We start from the raw sequence: 17,053 nt of genomic DNA, 5'->3' as shown, positions 1-17,053 counted from the left end.
CCTCGTCTGTGGCGAGTGAAAAACACCAGGATGCTGTGTTTGTCGTGTGAAGTGATGATATAGGATGCATAATAACTGCTACCTGCTGAGAAACAAACAGTCCCCCGACCAACAATCAGCTGTGACACAACAGGAAGTGACACAGAACATGCGGCCTTTGCCGCAACATATTAATAACGGGCTGCCTTGCGAGCCGTTGGGCCAAAAGCAAGCGCCCATTTAATCAACAGCTGAACAGTAGAATTCTGTGGAATCAATACCAATGCAGCGCGCGGATGGCTTTATGCCAGTAAACAGCTCCTACTGCTGGCTAAACCGCTGCAAGGCGTACGATGCACTCGGCATTTACACAAGCTACCATTTTCTACATGTGTCATAGACACAGGAGCATGCGTCTTTTGTTGGCTTTTTCCTGACTTCCACGAGACCGACGAAGAATTGTAGGCCAAATATATCAGAATGTAATGTCTTGACAGCCATGACACCCGCTGCTGTTATTTTTGCTCTGATGCTATATAACGCTCCTGTTAGTAAATGTGGGTGCTGGGGAATGTGTCATGTCCTGGTCACAGTGTTCCCTCCTCTCTACTGGTCACCCAGCGGGAGAGATCATCACGCTCTGCCCACTCGTTTGTCCTCTACAAACGACTCTCATTTTCATATGTAAGTGTAGTATTGAAATAAACTACAGTTCCAGGACAAAAAACACTTCTGAATAAAAAAAATATTAAGGCTTGTGTTTACTTTTGCCCAAAAAAAAACAAACATCTTGATGAAATCCAAGACTCGGTCACCCAGGAGGTCAGTCATCCTTCATGTCCTCCTTCACTGCATCCGTAAACCTCCTCTTTGGTCTTCCTCTACGCCTCCTATATTCACTATCTCTCCTCTGGACATGTCCCAACCATCTCAGTCTGGCCTCTCTGACTTTATCTCCAAGGCCTATAACATGTAATGTCCCTCTGATGTACTCCTTCCTGATCCTATCCATCCTGGTCACTCCCAATGAGAACCTCAGCATCCTCATCTCTGCTACCTCCGGTTCTGCTTCCCGTCTTTTCCTCAGTGGTACTGTCTCTAAACATGTAATGTCCCTCTGATGTACTCCTTCCTGATCCTATCCATCCTGGTCACTCCCAATGAGAACCTCAGCATCCTCATCTCTGCTACCTCCGGTTCTGCTTCCCGTCTTTTCCTCAGTGGTACTGTCTCTAAACATGTAATGTCCCTCTGATGTACTCCTTCCTGATCCTATCCATCCTGGTCACTCCCAATGAGAACCTCAGCATCCTCATCTCTGCTACCTCCGGTTCTGCTTCCCGTCTTTTCCTCAGTGGTACTGTCTCTAAACATGTAATGTCCCTCTGATGTACTCCTTCCTGATCCTATCCATCCTGGTCACTCCCAATGAGAACCTCAGCATCCTCATCTCTGCTACCTCCAGTTCTCCCAATGACATTTTGTTCATGTTTTGTCATTTAATATGTCTCATAAATGAAACAAGAACCAACACGTTAAATGCCGACCCTTTTTCTCTCGCTTTGCTAAACTCGGCTATCCTTGAATAACAGAAATACGGTAATTGTCAGGAGACACATTTACACAATATTCAAACTTGTCCCTCTGATGTACTCGTTCGTGATCCTATCCATCCTGGTCACTCCCAATGAGAACCTCAGCATCCTCATCTCTGCTACCTCCAGTTCTGCTTCCTGTCTTTTCCTCAGTGGCACTGTCTCTAGACCACACAACATGGCTGGTCTCACCACAGTTTTGTATACTGTATACTGTACATACAGTATATAGATTTGTGTAGATGTAGTATTCACTGAAATATTTTGTTGTATAATATTAATATTATCCCTGAAAAATAAATAAAGGACACCCGACCGGAGTGACCGTTTTTGTTTGTGTGAAACTATTTTTACACAATTTGACACAAACCTGAATTTAATTAGATGGATATTTTGGAGCAATACAAATAACCTAATACAATTTAATATAAAGCACCCTGCCATTCAGTCATTCCACTGACACTTTTGATTTTCACAGTAATACAGGATAAAGTGTGTTTCTTTTTAACTTTGTTTCTAAATACCAAATGATTTCATCTGTCAGGGGATGGTTGGCATATTAATTATTTGGTATATTTCTTAATGAGTCCCGCAAAAGCTATTTCCAAAAAGAGAACATCAACACTGTGCTACTGTATGTACTGACCTCCTTCACTGAACGCATTTGACCACTAGAGGTCAGCATAGGCAAGATTTTATTTCATGTGCTTTAGGCAGAGCAATAATGTAATGTGGATGGTTTGTTCTCTTGGTGTGTGTTTAACACTCACATTTACGTGGTTGTAGGTCTCTATGTGTCAAGCAGGACCGGGCTGACCCAAAGTGGGGCCCTCGATGATATCCTATATGGCGCCCCTCTTCATCGCCGATTTATATAGCTTGCAATGCTACTTATATAAATAATAACTACAATGGCATTGTTTGTACTGTTGAATTTCATTTGTAAGACTCAATTTAAATGGTTAACAACACAGATTAATCACAGTTTTTAAATTAACTAATCATGATTAATCACCTTTGTGACTCCAAATTGTCCATAGGTATGAATGTGAGTGTGAATGGTTGTTTGTCTATATGTGCCCTGTGATTGGCTGGCCACCAGTCCAGGGTGTACCCCGCCTCTCGCCCGAAGACAGCTGGGATAGGCTCCAGCACCCCCACTACCCTTGTGAGAATAAGAAAATGAATGAATGAATGGTATTACGGTTATGGTATTATGAACGAAAAAACTAGGGCTGTCAAAAGATGTAAAATTTTATCAGATTAATCACAGTTTTTAAATTAACTAATCTTGATTAATCACCTTTGTGACTCCAAATTGTCCATGGTTGTTTGTCTATATGTGCCCTCTGATTGGCTGGCGACAAGTCCAGGGTGTACCCCGCCTCTTGCTCAAAGACAGCTGGGATAGGCTCCAGCACCCCCGCGACCCGCGTGAGAATAAGAAAATGAATGAATGAATGGTATTATGGACAAAAAACTAGGGCTGTCAAAAGATGTAAAATTTTATTAGATTAATCACCGTTTTTAAATTAACTAATCATGATTAATCACCTTTGTGACTCCAAATTGTCCATAGGTATGAATGTGAGTGTGAATGGTTGTTTGTCTATATGTGCCCTGTGATTGGCTGGCCACCAGTCCAGGGTGTACCTCGTTCTGGCCTTCTAAAACAGATGCCTAGAGGCAAAGACAGCAAGGGACTAAGTGAGAATGACCCTGTCCAACATTACAGAGAGTAACACATTCATAAGCCCCAAATCTCTTTAATAGAACACCCATTAGGAAAGTGCTGAGCTCTTCAGCAGCTAAGATGCTTCACCAGAGGCGTCACTCGGTTTTAAGACCAGAGGAGGCTTAGCCGCCAGGTAGCCTTGCCTACTGTCCCTTGGGAAAGTGAATTATCCTGCTTTTGTAAACAAATGTATGAATTCCATACTGAGTTGGAAAGGGACTCATATAATCCTGTAGTATTTTTATTTTATTTTATTTTTTATTTTGACAGATAGAAATAGGAGGGGGCTAAAGCTGGGCTTAAAGGGGACCTATTGTGCTTGACCCTTTATATTGAGTTGTGGTCTCCTATAGAGAAGCTACACACAATAACCCGCACAGAATACTTCTTAGATTTTCCAGAATCTGCACCTATTCCAGCTGTATTTACTTTGTTTACCAGCTGTATGTTACTTTGCATGATTTTGGAATGTGGGAGGAAACCGGAGTACCCGGAGAAAACCCACGCATGCACGGGGAGGACATGCAAACTCCATACAGAGATGCCCAAACGGAGAATCGAACCCAGGTCTTCTCGATCTCCTGACTGTGTGCCAACATGCAGTGCAATGCAACATGCAGTCATGCAATGCAGTTCTTGATTTGATGACATCTGAATAGGGTAAGTGCTGCACGTCGCATGAGTGGTTAGCGAGCACGCTTCACAGCTAGGAGACCCGAGTTCAATTCCACCCCCGGCCATCTCTGTGTGGAGTTTGCATGTTCTCCCCGTGCATGCGTGGGTTTTCTCCGGGTACTCCGGTTTCCTCCCACATTCCAAAAACATGCTAGGTTAATTAGCCACTCCAAATTGTCCATAGGTATGAATGTGAGTGTGAATGGTTGTTTGTCTGGGATAGGCTCCAGCACCCCCGCGAACCTCGTGAGAATAAGAAAATGAATGAATGGTATTATGGTTATGGTATTATAGACAAAAAAAAAAACAAGGGCTGTCAAAAGATGTAAAATTTTATCAGATTAATCACAGTTTTTTAATTAACTAATCATGATTAATCACTTTTGTGACTCCAAATTGTCCATAGGTATGAATGTGAGTGTGAATGGTTGTTTGTCTATATGTGCCCTGTGATTGACTGGCCACCAGTCCAGGGTGTACCATGCCTCTCGCCTGAAGACAGCTGGGATAGGCTCCAGCACTCACCCTAGTGAGGATAAGCGGTAGAAAATGAATGAATGGGGTGAAAGTCTCTCTCCTAGCAGAAGTCAAGGATACATCTTGAGAAGGTCACCAGTCCATCTAAAAGTTCAACGCTTCATTTGAACCGGAAAGAAACAAGCAGGTTTGGAAGATAAAATAAACAGTAGCCGCCTAGCAAATGTAGCATTCAATAACTTCCTGCTAGAAATGAGCAGGTGTAACCTTAATATCTTGATGAGTGGTCAGTTATGTTTGCAGTGATGGCTGGATTAGATATTAACCATGGCCTAAATCACTTTGTGCTGACGGATTTGGAAAGCGATAATCCAAGGTGCGCCTTTTAAAAGCCGGGGCACCACCACCGGGGTCCAACTGTAGCAAGGGTCCGTCTACATCACGTTCTTGAGCAGCCAGAAGAAACGCCGCCGAAGAGCTGATCGCAACCGCCAAGCGCAACCATGAACGGCACAGAGGGACCTTATTTCTACGTCCCTATGGTTAACACCACCGGCATAGTCCGGAGTCCTTATGAATACCCTCAGTACTATCTAGTCAACCCGGCGGCCTACGCCGCCCTGGGCGCCTACATGTTCCTTCTCATCCTGCTCGGCTTCCCCATCAACTTCCTCACGCTCTACGTTACCCTCGAACACAAGAAGCTGCGGACCCCTCTAAACTACATCCTGTTGAATCTGGCGGTGGCTAACCTCTTCATGGTTTTCGGAGGATTCACCACAACGATGTACACCTCCATGCACGGCTACTTTGTCCTGGGACGCCTCGGATGCAACCTGGAAGGATTCTTTGCCACCCTCGGAGGTGAAATTGCCCTCTGGTCCTTGGTGGTTCTGGCTATCGAGAGGTGGGTGGTCGTGTGCAAGCCCATCAGTAATTTCCGTTTTGGTGAGAACCACGCGATTATGGGTTTGGCCTTCACCTGGTTGATGGCCTGCGCTTGCGCCGTGCCGCCCCTTGTCGGCTGGTCCCGCTACATCCCCGAAGGCATGCAGTGCTCGTGCGGAGTCGACTACTACACACGCGCCGAGGGTTTCAACAACGAGTCCTTTGTGGTCTACATGTTCTGCTGCCACTTCCTCACTCCCCTGACCGTCGTTTTCTTCTGCTACGGCCGTCTGCTTTGTGCCGTCAAGGAGGCCGCCGCCGCCCAGCAGGAGTCCGAGACCACCCAGAGAGCCGAGCGGGAAGTCACCCGCATGGTCGTGATCATGGTCATTGCCTTCCTGGTATGTTGGTTGCCCTACGCCGGGGTGGCCTGGTGGATCTTCACACATCAGGGTTCAGAGTTCGGACCGGTCCTCATGACCATTCCGGCTTTCTTTGCCAAGAGCTCCGCCATCTACAACCCAATGATCTACATCTGCATGAACAAGCAGTTCCGCCACTGCATGGTGACCACCATGTGCTGCGGGAAGAATCCCTTCGAAGAGGAGGAAGGGGCGTCCACGACCAAAACCGAAGCCTCCTCCGTCTCCTCCAGCTCTGTCTCCCCAGCATAAAGGCCCGTCCGACGCCATGCAACACTATCTGATCCACTATCTGAGAAGAAGACTTCTGCTCCCCCCCCCAGGACGCGACTGAAGGCTAACCTCCTTTTTGTATTTTCACCAACGAGTTGGTTCAACCTAAAGACTGTTGCAGGAAAGTCCGGCCCATTTCAGAGTTGTTCCTGTATGTACAGAATATCCAACGTAAATATTTGTTTCCCTTAGCGGGAGGGACAACTATCCTAATCAATAACAGTTGGATCCTAAATCATACTGGCTTATTTTTGAAAGTAGAGGCATGTAATCAAGGCAACTTAAAATAAAAGGCACTTTGCATTTGACTCACCATGTTGATGTTTTACTTATAACTGGATCGGTAAAAGTACAAATGACTGTAGTACATTTGATCAAAGTATATGTGAAAATAAATGGGAATGCTATATTCAGAATGCATTTATGTCTTGAGTCAATTTGTACCTACGAGCAAAGATAACGGTAATTAGCAACATCTCAACACAATCATACTGTACTGTACATCGCATTGTATTTACCACTTGTTATGAGTGGGGGATTATTGGATTATTATTTGTTAATCATAATACCATATAGGACACGAGTCAACACCACCGCCTCAAAAGTGTTCCCTAGTTTATCGTAGTTTATCGTAGTTTATCGTAGTTTATCGTAGTTTATCGTAGTTTATCGTAGTTTATCGTAGTTTATCGTAGTTTATCGTAGTTTATCGTAGTTTATAGCTATCTTTTATAATAAAAATTATTGTTGGTTATAAGGAGCTTCATACCTATGGACAATTTGGAGTGGCTAATTAACCTAGCATGTTTTTGGAATGTGGGAGGAAACCGGAGTACCCGGAGAAAACCCACGCATGCACGAGGAGAAACATGCAAACTCCACACAGAGAGGGTGGAATCGAACACGGGTCTGGTGTTAGCAACTTAATTTTGGAAATATGGGGTTTTTAAAAAGGTAACATATTTTTAAGAACACAACATAAAATTCGGTGTTTTCATGTTTTTCATTCGTTTTCTACCACTTTTTCAGTCAATCACAGGGCACATATAGACAAACAACCATTCACACTCACATTCATACCTATGGACAATTTGGAGTCGCTAATTAACCTAGCATGTTTTTGGAATGTGGGAGGAAACCGGAGTACCCGGAGAAAACCCACGCATGCACGGGGAGAAACATGCAAACTCCACACAGAGAGGGTGGAATCGAACACGGGTCTGGTGTTAACGGGTCCAACTTAATTTTGGAAATATGGGGTTTTTAAAAAGGTAACATATTTTTAAGAACACAACATAAAATTCGGTGTTTTCATGTTTTTCATTCGTTTTCTACCACTTTTTCAGTCAATCCCAGGGCACATATAGAACCCACGCATGCCCGGGGAGAATATGCAAACTCCACACAGAAATACCCGAGCGGGGAATCGAACCCTCGTCCTCCTAGCTGTGAGGTCTGCGCCCATTCCCTAGTTGTATCGTTATCAAAATAATAAAAATTAGCAGCTCATATTATGATTTTGACTCATTATTATTGGTTATAAGGAGCGTCATGCTGGAGAAATTCAAACTCCGCACGCTCTTACGTATTATTACCTTCATGCGTTACCATAGCAACCAGCATAGAAACTGATATGTCCCGGAATACAGGTATGCTCCATAAGCAGAGCACGCATGTTGTTTTTAATTTGCATAAATAAGATGCAATATTGGTTGCGCGCTGACCACACAGCTAGGAGACCCGGGTTCGATTCTCCCTGTGCATGTTTTTTTTTTTTTTTTTTTCGGGTACTCCGGTTTCCTCCCACATTCCAAAAACATGCTAGGTTAATTGGCTACTCCTAATTGTCACTTCAACTTTAGTTAAACATTTCTCCTTTTTCTGCTTAAACCTTGTTTTGATTTAAAAGATTTAGTATTATGGTGGACGAGTGGTTAGCGCGCAGGCCACACAGCTAGGAGATCCGAGATCGATTCCACCTTCGCCATGTCTGTGTGGCGTTTACATGTTCTCCCCGTGCATGCGTGGGTTTTCTCCGGTTTCCTCCCACATTTCAAAAACATGCTAGGTTAATTAGGCTGTCAAAAGATGTAAAATTTTATCAGATTAATCACAGTTTTTAAATTAACTAATCATGATTAATCACCTTTGTGACTAACAAATTGTCCATAGGTATGAATGTGAGTGTGAATGGTTGTTTGTCTATATGTGCCCTGTGATTGGCTGGCCACCAGTCCAGGGTGTACCCCGCCTCTTGCCCCAAGACAGCTGGGATAGGCTCCAGCACCCCCGGGACCCTCGTGAGGTTAAGCGGTAGAAAATGAATGAATGAATGAAGTTACAATATTTCACCTTGGATGAAGAAAGATTGTGTGGAGTATTTTGTTCATAAACGTGTGGCAAGAATTACACAAATAATACTGTTATAAACATGGATGTGATTGTCGTGGTTTTCCTTGTGAGTTCTACAATAAGGCGGCTGACAGCCCGTGTTTCTCTTTTATTTCATCTGCGGTTAAATATGGAACACTTTCATCAAGTGTCAATCTGTGTTCAAACATTCTGTAGCGTGACCACCGTGATCAAACTCACACTTCGCCAGGAGACATTAGTAAAAGAATTAGACATATGAAAACTCTGATTTTTGTATGGAAAACTTTATTTTGATAATAAAAATAGCATTCACAGACTTCTTTTGATAGCTACATATACAGTGTAATCCATCTTAAGGAAAGAAGCTGGATAAGTCCACATCTACTTGTACTTAGACTAATGTTATGTATAGCTTCATGGGTCAAATAAAGCTATGAACAATGTAATATTTATATATGCATAGTTTTATAAAAAAAAAAAAATGGCCCATATACTGCTCTTATCAACACATACACAGCATTATGTCTGGAGCACATTGCAAGAAATAATGCTTGAAGAACACAGACTGCATACAAGTGCTTTATAATACAAAGGCAGGCTAACCATCGAGAAATCCAAACAGACAAACAGATTCTAAATGACCAATTACAGTCTTTCATTCAAAAAAAAAAAGGTCTTTACATACCTGATCCAGAGTAAGTCAACATAGTTCCCATAAATCATCAGGTCCATTTCAAAGATAAAAACACAATATCACATTCCTCACAGCGGAGGGTTATCGTAAATTTCTCTTTTGTACATGAAAAAGGCAACATTTTTATTCCTCCACAGGTTCCTTATAATCACACGGGAAAAAATCTTTACAGCTGATGACGGACAGGTGAACATGAACACGATATTTTCTTTTCTCTTTTTCTTGGATTCGGTACCGTGGTGGACAACGATGATCAAGTAATGCGTTGTTTGTGATTATTCCAGAACCAAACAGAAAAAAGCCAGAATACACATAGAACACATTATAAAGCAGCAGCCAGACTCCAGTGGCTTGACAGCGTGGCTCAGCATGGCAGATCAGTTGTCTCTTATGCTGGGATATAATAATAATAATAATTACTTTTATATGGAAATTCTGCTTCGATTGAAGTAATGGCAACTATTTTTTTTTTTTGTAATTTTTGGGATACAACTGCATTGCAGCACGCAATGGCCAAGTGGGAGTAGTCGAGTCAATTGATGATTTTGACCCTAGAAACGCTCACAGTGCATGCTTGTTACCATTTCTATTATTATTTCACTGCATCATTTTATTATTGTTCATTCTTTATAAAGTCTTCTTTATTTTAGTTTATCTTGGGCACATCCTTTAATAAGGGTATATAACCATTACAATTTAGTTCCACATCACTTACAGCAACTTTCATTCATTCATATTCTTCCACTTATCCTCACTGGAGCCTATCCCAGCTGTCAGGGCACATATAGACAAACAACCATTCACACTCACATTCATACCTATGGACAATTTGGAGTTGCTAATTAACCTAGCATGTTTTTGGAATGTGGGAGGAAACCGGAGTACCCGGAGAAAACCCACGCATGCACGGGGAGAAACATGCAAACTCCACACAGAGAGGGTGGAATCGAACACGGGTCTGGTGTTAGCAACTTAATTTTGGAAATATGGGGTTTTTAAAAAGGTAACATATTTTTAAGAACACAACATAAAATTCGGTGTTTTCATGTTTTTCATTCGTTTTCTACCACTTTTTCAGCCAATCACAGGGCACATATAGACAAACAACCATTCACACTCACATTCATACCTATGGACAATTTGGAGTGGCTAATTAACCTAGCATGTTTTTGGAATGTGGGAGCACACGCAGGGGGGACAACATGCAAACTCCACACAGAGATGCCAGAGGGGCGGAATCAAACGTGGGTCTCCTAGCTGTGTGGCCTCCATGCTAACCACTTGTGCACTTTGCAGCCTCAAAATTTCCATTCATTCATTCATTCATTTTCTACCGCTTATCCTCGCAAGGGTGCTGGAGCCTATCCCAGCTGTCGAGAGGCGGGGTACACCCTGGACTGGTGGCCAGCCAATCACAGGGCACATATAGACAAACAACCATTCACACTCACATTCATACCTATGGACAATTTGGAGTCTCCAATTAATTAGGGTGGAATCGAACACGGGTAAACTTATTTTTGTAAATATGGTGTTTTTAAAAGACATTTTTAAGAACACAACATAAAATGAAGTAAGCATGTTTTCTTCCGGCTTTAACCTCGCTCAGTTGATAAATGTGCCAAATTTAAAAAAAAAGACAGCGAGCAAATACACAAGGATAATAAATTATATATAAAATCTCTACCGCGATAACTCCAGTTTTTAAATAAAATAAAAAAAAAATCCAATGTGATTTTCACAGTTGTTGTAAGCCATCGGTGAATTGTGCTATCATTTATTTCGTAAAATCAAAGACACTGAAAAAAAAAAAGCACGAGTGGAAGTATGTTTCCTATCTCAGAGGGAACCAAACGTTACGATTCAGCAATGCAGACAAAAGCAACTTCACCGATTTTTTCATACGCAGGCACATCCAATACTTCTACTATAGTACAACAACCTGCTATGAGCAACGTAACCATGACAACAAAACAACCAATGATGGGATTTGCACTCCTGCTGTTTTAGGAATCTCTGCATGGGATCACAACAAGTTGAGTCATTGAATAAATCCGCTATGTATCGTGGTCCGGTTCCAGTGTATGGTACACATAAAGGGGCGAGTCCGTTTCTGCTCTAGATGCTGAGGTCTTTGGGGCTTTCTTTGTACAGGCTTCCTTTGGGTTCAGGGAGCCGTTTGGAACTTGGACCAACGGTGTTATTGTTGTGGCCCGCGTTGTTGAATGCAGCATTGTTGTGTGCAGCGTTGTTCTTCATCATGCTATAGTAGTCCTTTACTCCGGGCGCTGCTGCATAGTTCTGCTCGTCGCGGCTGTAGTTGCTGTCCGGGGAAGAGTCCCGCTCCACTCCGTACGGTCTCTCCGGTGTTATGTTCATCCGATATCGCTCCGAGGAAGAATGTCTCAAGAGGTTTCCGTTCTTTGCGGCTCTGTCAGGCGTGCGGCCTCTGGAAAGAGACGACGAGTCGCCGATGTTGTTGGAACGCTCCGGAGTGGACCACTCCCTGACTCGCCCGCCCATCGGCGAGTTCTTCAGGAACCTTCGCTCGTAGAACTTCCGTTCAGGAGTGACGGCGAGGAATCCGCCGTCGTCGCACTCCCTCTCAGGTGTACGATCCCGTTGCGCTCGCTCTGCCCGGCGGTCCATCGACTTGGCCCGCCTGCGATCGGGGGAGGAGGTGCGCTTTCGGTTGGGGGAGCGATCGAGGGAACTGCGGCGCTGCGCGCGGAACCTGGTGTCCAAAGTTGAGCTGCTGTTTGAGAGTCCTTGGCCCCTGAGTTTTTGTGCAGCCGCAGGTTTCTTCCCTGAACTATCCTTCCTCAGAGTCTTTAGAAGTTTCGAGATGCTGCTTTCGGACTCGGACTTTTTGACTTTACGGCCTCTGCTCTTCTTGTTGCCACTCCTGGTGCCGCCGTCTGGGGACGGCTGCCTGGGGTGACTTTGACTGTGACTGTTGTTCCAGGTGTGGTGATGGTCGGGGTTGAACTGTTGGCCTCGGTAGTCCCTCTGATCTGACCCAACCCTGTTCCTGTCCCTGTCTCGGCCACATTCAGTCTCAGTCTCGTGGCGTGATGGTATGTGAAGGTCGGGTGGATAACTGGACTCCGATGAGGTGTGATATCGGCTGTAGGGCGGCAGCGTTCTCACTTCCGAAGTGTCTTGTGGCCCGGGTGTGGGAGGGTGCCCGTCATTGGTGCCGTCTGAAGAAGAGGACAAAAAAAAAAAAAAAATTCAACTTAAAGTTGCAGCGGCGTGACAGAACCAACGGGCGGGGGTTTGAAGCGAATCATGCATACGTGTGCTCAACTGCCCCCGCTAGGATGCACAAGATTGTTTATCACAAATAAACATGGAGGTTGTATTGAAGTCACACGTGGCTTCAATGCATTCTGGCTGCAGGCGAAACACAAGGTGATGACGGCAGGTAGACGTTGGCAAGTGTGGGGGCGGGGTTATCAATGACACTGCAGGCACCTGAGAAATCATTCAAAATAATATAGTGATGTTTACCACCCGGACCAATAGACAAAAAAAAAATAAAAATAATAGCTTAGCCATGTTACTATGGCAACAGCATGTGATGGGTGGCGCCATGAAGTTAGTATTGGTCCTTTTCACAAGTACTTTCAAGCATGACATAACATATAGATCGTTTACATCAGTACACATTCACATGTAGTAGGATGCGGGTTGGGATGAGCTGGAAGAACTCAAAAGGAGAAATATGACAGGGTGAGCGGAGTGGATGGGAACAGACTTCTGGTTACAAACCGTGGTCTGATTTTGGCCCATTAGGTAGAAACAGGGCTCTCCCATCTTGTCATTCCTCATTGTCCCAACAGCGAGATGAGGAGCCATCATCGCTGGAGAGAGGGAGGAAGAGCCCAGCAACGAGAGACAGATCAGAGAAAGAGGAAGCCAAGAAGAAAACAAATAAAAAAAAAGTAATTTTATACTTTGTCGAAGCAGTATATCGATAAAATATTACAATAAAAGCAGCATCAAAGGACTAACGAAGTTAAACTGGAAAGTAATGTTGGGAAATACGACGAAAACAATGTCGGCAACACATAAATCAATTAACACTCTTCTGTAGTCTTTTCTGAATTAATGACCGTTTCTATTGGTGGTTCAAACTGTGGATTCGGGTTCGATTCCCCGCTCTGGGATCGCTGTGTTGAGGTTGTATGTTCTCCCCGTGCATGCGTGGGTTTTCTCCAGGTACATCTCAACACAATCAGAGGCAGGGTCCACCCTGGACTGCTGGCCAGCCAATCACAGGGCACATATAGACAAACAACCATTCACACTCACATTCATACAATTTGGAGTCGCTAATTAACCTAGCATGTTTTTGGAATGTGGGAGGAAACCGGAGTACCCGGAGAAAGCCCACGCATGCACGGGGAGAACATGCAAACTCCACACAGAGATGGCCGAGGGTGGAATCGAACCCTGGTCCTCCTAGCTGTGAGGTCTGTGCGCTAACCACTCGTCCGCCGTACCGCCCGTAATAATAAAAATTAGCAGCTCATATTATGATTTTGACTCATTGGTTATGAGGAGCGCCATGCTGGAGAAATTCAAACTCTGCATGCTCTTACGTATTATTACCTTCATGCGTTACCATAGCAACCAGCATAGAAACGGATCTGTCCCGGAATACAGGTATGCTCCATAAGCAAAGCACGCACATTGTTTTTAATTTGCATAAATAAGATGCAATCTTGGCTGCACGGTGGATGAGCGGTTAGCGAGCAGGCCACACAACTTAGAGACCCGGGTTCGATTCTCCCCATGGTGGGTTTTCTGGGTTTTCATGGTGGGTTTCCTCCCACATTCCAAAAACATGCTAGGTTAATTGGGGACTCCAAATTGTCCATAGGTATGAATGTGAGTGTGAATGGTTGTTTGTCTATATGTGCCCTGTGATTGGCTGGTTTGTTTTGTGTGGTTTGTGGTCCTGACTGATAATATTTCAATAAATGTGCCTCTGATTTCTGGTCGAGAAACTGGCATCAGACATCACCAGGATTTGCGTTGACTGTCTCTTTCTGCTCTGGATAAATAAGACACTTTGTTTACAATAAACATTTAATCATGTGACCGCTAAACTTTAGCTATTGCATGTACGGTAATACCTCAGATGAATGAACTTCTTTAATGAAGCAAAAAAAAACTGTCATGATCTGCACTTGTTTTGGTCTGCTGCCCCCTGTTGTCTCTGTTGTGTCCTGCCTTGTTCTCCTGGTCTGCACACCTGTTGCCCATCAGCCATTAGGCCTTCTTATAGCACTCCACTCCCATTGGTCAGCTGTCAGATTGTTTGCCTTGCACGCCTCATTTTTGCTCCTGACCTTTTTTGTCTCTCTGTTGTACTTGTACTGTAGTTTTTGCTGCCTACTATCTGGAAGTACTTGATCAACGAAATCCTTATTTGCTACTTTGTTTGTACTTTTAGCTTCCCAGTGACTGGCGTCTTGTGTTGTACTTTGTTTATTATTAAATACATTTGCTCTGGGGTCTTCAAAACCTGGCACTAGTGCTACCTAGCGTAACAAAAACAAACCTGGCAATGACTTTTCCCCACAGCTACCAATATTGAGTCTAATAAACTCATGTGAGCTGAATATTTTGATCTCGGACCGACAAAACAAGCTTTAATATCAGGAAGTGAATATCTGATCGATGGCCGCCCATTTGAGGGAACAATAAACTTTATACTGATATGCAGCACAAAGAGCTTTGACCCAAGAATGTCAAGTTCATGACTCAGATGGAGCCACAAAATGAGTGCAGGTAAACATACCATACTCGGGTACAGATCCATCCCCACGTTTGAGGACGAGATGTGCCCGCCGACCACCATTCTTGATTAGCTCAATGGCACGTGAATGCTTCATGTTCTTTGTGCTCTCGCCATTAATCTCCAAGATCTCATCCCCCACCTTGAACAGAAGAGTATTAATTGTCAGAGGAGCATAAGCGAAACGGCAAAATCACATTTAAGAAATACCATACCCTCATCTTGCCGTTTCTGACAGCCGCTCCGTCCTCCGCTAGTCTCAACACGTACAGGTCCATGTTGTACTCTCGTCCTCCTCTCAGGCTGAAACCAAAACCTTTGCTGTCACGTTCTAGGTCCACCGAGTAGAACTCATTGTCCTGTGAGCGACAAAGTAATACAATAATGCAGAGTTGAACGTTCCAAGTTCCAACCTTGCCCTTCCATCTTTGGTATAAAGTCATAATATAAAGTCATAGTCATATTCATACCTACACGTACTATTAGATATACTGTATCACTATTACAGACAATTCATATATTGTCTTTTGGAATAGGAACAATGGCTCCCTTATCGCAACAATATTGCAACAAAGTTCAAATGAATCATAGGTTTCCAGAATATTCCCACATATTTTTGTATTTCTTCCACAATCGTCAAATAATCACCGTTGGCACTAAGAACCAAATAATCTGAATTATTTACATATTGCTCATAACTTTAATAATATCACTAATTGTTAAAATGTAATAGTTTTTTATATTATATTACATCATCCTGAATTTAACATTCATTCATTCATACTGCTTATTCTCATGAGGGTCACAGGCAATGGACAATTTGGAGTCACAAAGGTGATTAATTATGATTAGTTAATTTAAAAACTGTGATTAATTTGATAAAAATTTTACATCTTTTGACAGCCCTATTTTTTTCGTCCATAATACCATAACCATAATACCATTCATTCATTCATTTTCCTATTCTCAAGAGGGTCACGGGCGTGCTGGAGCCTATCCCAGCTGTCTTTAGGCGAGAGGCGGGGTGCACCCTGGACCGGTGGCCAGCCAATCACAGGGCACATATATGTAGACAAACAACCATTCACACTCACATTCATACCTATGGACAATTTGGAGTCACAAAGGTGATTAATCACGATTAGTTAATTTAAAAACTGATTAATCTGATAAAATTTTACATCTTTTGACAGCCCTATTTTTTTCGTCCATAATACCATTCATTCACTCATTTTCTTATTCTCAAGAGGGTCACGGGCGTGCTGGAGCCTATCTCAGCTGTCTTCAGGCGAGAGGCGGGGTACACCCTGGACCGGTGGCCAGCCAATCACAGGGCACATATAGACAAACAACCATTCACACTCACATTCATACCCATGGACAATTTGGAGTCACAAAGGTGATTAATCATGATTAGTTAATTTAAAAACTGTGATTAATCTGATAAAATTTTACATCTTTTGACAGCCCTATTTTTTTCCGTCCATAATACCATTCATTCATTCATTTTCTTATTCTCACGAAGGGTCGCGGGGGGTGCTGGAGCCTATCCCAGCTGTTTTCGAGCGAGAGGCGGGGTACACCCTGGACTGGTGGCCAGCCAATCACAGGGCACATATAGACAAACAACCATTCACACTCACATTCATACCTTTCAGACAATTTGGAGTCACCAATTAACCTAGCATGTTTTTGGAATGTGGGAGGAAGGCGGAATCGAACTCGGGTCTTGAATGTAACATATAAAGCTATATTTTTAATGCTGACTGGTAACACAATAAATCATAGTTCAATTAAAAATGTATTACCTGTGGTGTTTGAGTTTGTGTTGGTGGCGGGGGAGGAACTCCTTTCGACTTTGAGTTATTACTTTAAAAAAAAAGACAAAATTTAAATAATTACTCCAAAAACTACATTTCCTGCATATACTATATATTTACATGTGCACTTACCGGGACTCTTTGGACTGTTGAGGGGTGTGTGTGGTGGTGATGGTGGCTATCTTCTCAGCATTGGTCAGCAGAGAAGCATTGGAAGACTCTACGGGAAAACAAACAAAAAAAAAAACGATGAAATGACACAATAACTAAAAAAGTATTCGACCTGCTTTTTATTTTAATACATGGATGAGAG

General features: G+C 43.3%; 2 protein-coding genes across 14 annotated transcripts in view; one reads left to right on the top strand and one right to left on the bottom strand.

Annotated features, from left to right (window-relative positions):
- Positions 1-4,867: 4,867 nt before the first annotated feature.
- On the top strand, positions 4,868-6,352 carry LOC131103987 (rhodopsin). The gene has a single exon (XM_058050627.1). It carries the CDS (start codon positions 4,965-4,967, stop codon positions 6,021-6,023), a length of 1,059 nt encoding a protein of 352 aa, XP_057906610.1. The 5' UTR covers positions 4,868-4,964; the 3' UTR covers positions 6,024-6,352.
- A 2,535-nt stretch (positions 6,353-8,887) lies between these two features.
- The window catches only part of LOC131104915 (membrane-associated guanylate kinase, WW and PDZ domain-containing protein 1-like), a 91,749-nt gene continuing 83,583 nt past the window's right edge, over positions 8,888-17,053 (bottom strand). For 11 of the 13 annotated variants that reach the window (XM_058052584.1, XM_058052582.1, XM_058052585.1 and 8 more), the window contains 5 exons: positions 16,873-16,960; positions 16,729-16,789; positions 15,136-15,279; positions 14,924-15,062; positions 8,888-12,314 (listed from right to left, as the gene is read on the bottom strand). In XM_058052584.1, the coding sequence (XP_057908567.1) occupies positions 11,230-12,314; positions 14,924-15,062; positions 15,136-15,279; positions 16,729-16,789; positions 16,873-16,960 (1,517 nt within the window). In that variant the 3' untranslated portion in view covers positions 8,888-11,229. Of the gene's footprint in view, positions 12,315-12,885; positions 12,978-14,923; positions 15,063-15,135; positions 15,280-16,728; positions 16,790-16,872; positions 16,961-17,053 lie in introns of all 13 variants that reach the window. The other 2 variants (XM_058052596.1, XM_058052597.1) reach the window with 1 other exon arrangement.

This window comes from Doryrhamphus excisus, chromosome 16 (genome assembly GCF_030265055.1).
Source record: "Doryrhamphus excisus isolate RoL2022-K1 chromosome 16, RoL_Dexc_1.0, whole genome shotgun sequence".
Classification (NCBI taxonomy): Eukaryota; Metazoa; Chordata; class Actinopteri; order Syngnathiformes; family Syngnathidae; genus Doryrhamphus; species Doryrhamphus excisus.
This window is presented reverse-complemented; position numbering and strand designations above follow the sequence as displayed.